Consider the following 2,255-nt stretch of genomic DNA (forward strand, 5'->3'; position numbering starts at 1 on the left):
CCTGACCGCCGGCCCGGCCCAGGGCCTAGCGGGGAGGCGCCGGCGCGGAAGCGGCCCCGGTGCGTTATCAAAGCCCTTGTCCCGTAATCCCGAGAAGGTCTTCCACATGAACCAGCCGAGTGGTTGCGCTGAAGGTTTTGCTGAGCCCTGGTAGTTGCCGTTTTGCTTGTCTGGGGCTCAGGGGTGCGCAGTTTAAAGAGTAGAACCGAGCCCGTGACGTTTTCTTGCCCCTTTAAGCGTTGGGGGACAGGCAAGATGTGGTCACTGGGTGGGTTTTGCAGCAATGAAGTCGATGTTCACCCACTACTATATAACAGCCTGAGCTCACTGACCTTTAAGTATAAGCTCACAGCTGGTTTAAGATGGCTAGGTTATGAAGATCTTGGGTGCCTGAAATTTTTGTGTTTCAAGTCTTTCTCACGGGAGAGAGTGGCAGAAAGGTGTAATTCATCCTTTGTCCGTGAACGTGGCTTTCATGCAGTATTAGAGTTTTTCGTCTGCACAAAATTAGTGCTACTTGCTTCTAAGGGCTTGATGGTTTTCTCCTCAGAATAATTCAGCGTGATGTTTGCGGTGTGCAGTGCATGTAGCTGAGATGCTGGTATGGTAGAACCATAAGGAGGACATGCTAGAAAGAAATGGCTTTTAAAGTTATAATGCTGGGTCCTTTTCCATCAGGTTGCTTAGACAGCCTTAGACAAGAATTTGTGTTTCTTCAGTGTTGAACTTCCATGTGTTCAATTATTACCAGTCATACCCTAATTTTTCAATGCTACCTGAGAGCACCGTGTTAAAATCTCTCCTGTTTCTGACCATCTTTTCAGTGGTAGAAATTGTGCTTTGCACGGCTTATGCCTGCACATTGTAGTAACTCTTTTTCCCCCCACTAGCCTTCAGAGACTGTTCCAAATGATCATGGTTTGGGCAGTTTTATCCCACGCTGCTTTAATGCAGTTTTTACCAGCTGCCCAAATACCCATTTAACATCTCTTGGATTATTAGTGTGCCTGAGGCAAATGGGTCATGTGAATAAAAAGATAAAATTTTATCACCTGGAGATAAGCAGATGTTCAGAGAAATGAAGGAGATTAAAAGGGAAATGGTTTTCTGCAGAGGGTGTTTGAAGAAGAGACAAAAGAAGTTGTCTCCCCTTTTTCCACCCATGCTTCGACTAATGTAGTAGGAATGCAGAGCTTGCAGCACTTTACATTTCTCATGTCTATCAGCTATTTTCTGTCATTTCACTTGGCTGTTTAGTCTTCTTTTTTTTTTTCTTCCTTCTCTGGCAGGTTACTTTATGGCTAAGGAAAATACATGGGGATCAGCCTGTTCCACAGTACGAAGTGAATGCAAGGACAGTTGATATCTTGTATGAGCTTGTAGAATGCAATGAAGCCAAAGACAGAGATGTTTCTTTGCTGATAGAGGACATGAAGGAGAAGGCAGCAGAATATGAAGCAGAAGGTGAGTTTGAAGCTCCAGTTCCATTGAAGTTAGTAAATATAATGCTAACGATAATAACGATACTAAAAAAATACAATAATAATTATAATAGTAATGAAAAAGAATGTAACAAAAGGGTAAAACCCAAGAAAAGACAAATGATGCACAAGATGATTGCTCAGCACCTGCTGACTGATGCTCACGCAGCTATCTCAGAGCAGTGATTGATCCCTCCCAGCCAACTCCCCCCAGTTTCTATACTGGCCATGACGCTCTATGGTATGGAATATCCCTTTGGCTGGTTGGGGTCAGCTGTCCTGGCTGTGCTCCCTCCCAGCTTCTTGTGCACCTGCTTGCTAGCAGAGCATGGGAAATGGAAAAATCCTTAATTTAGGATAAGTGCTACTCAGCAACAACTAAAACATCGGTGTATTATCAACATTATTCTCACACTAAATCCGAAACACACTGTACCGGCTACTAAACAGAAAATTAACTCTATCCCAGCTGAAACCAGGACACTTAGTGACCCTGAAGATTGTCTTTGTTAAAATCTTACAAATAAACATATATATATATAAATTGGAATGAACTCAGCTTTTGTTCTGGTACAGCTTTTACTAGAATACATCTTATGCCTTCCTCTCAGCAAAATTTACGGTGACATAAGGTTGGTCAAGAGCAATTTTTTAAGCCATCTTGAGCAGGCTGTAAATACAGACAAGCAGATTAATTGCTAAAACCTCCTAACCTGCTGGACTGAATAGCCCAGCATTGAAATATTGGCTGGGGAGAAAGGGGAAGCGGCCCCA

General features: G+C 43.2%; 1 protein-coding gene across 1 annotated transcript in view; it reads left to right on the top strand.

Annotated features, from left to right (window-relative positions):
• Positions 1–1,257: 1,257 nt before the first annotated feature.
• HAUS1 (HAUS augmin-like complex, subunit 1) overlaps positions 1,258–2,255 on the top strand; it is a gene marked incomplete at its 5' end in the record, with an annotated part of 10,003 nt that continues 9,005 nt past the window's right edge. The window contains one exon of the mRNA XM_009702654.1: positions 1,258–1,464. Within this exon, the coding sequence (XP_009700956.1) occupies positions 1,258–1,464 (207 nt within the window). The remainder of the gene's footprint in view (positions 1,465–2,255) is intronic.

The sequence above is a fragment of the Cariama cristata genome, unplaced genomic scaffold (assembly GCF_000690535.1).
Source record: "Cariama cristata isolate BGI_N322 unplaced genomic scaffold, ASM69053v1 scaffold32376, whole genome shotgun sequence".
NCBI lineage: Eukaryota > Metazoa > Chordata > Aves > Cariamiformes > Cariamidae > Cariama > Cariama cristata.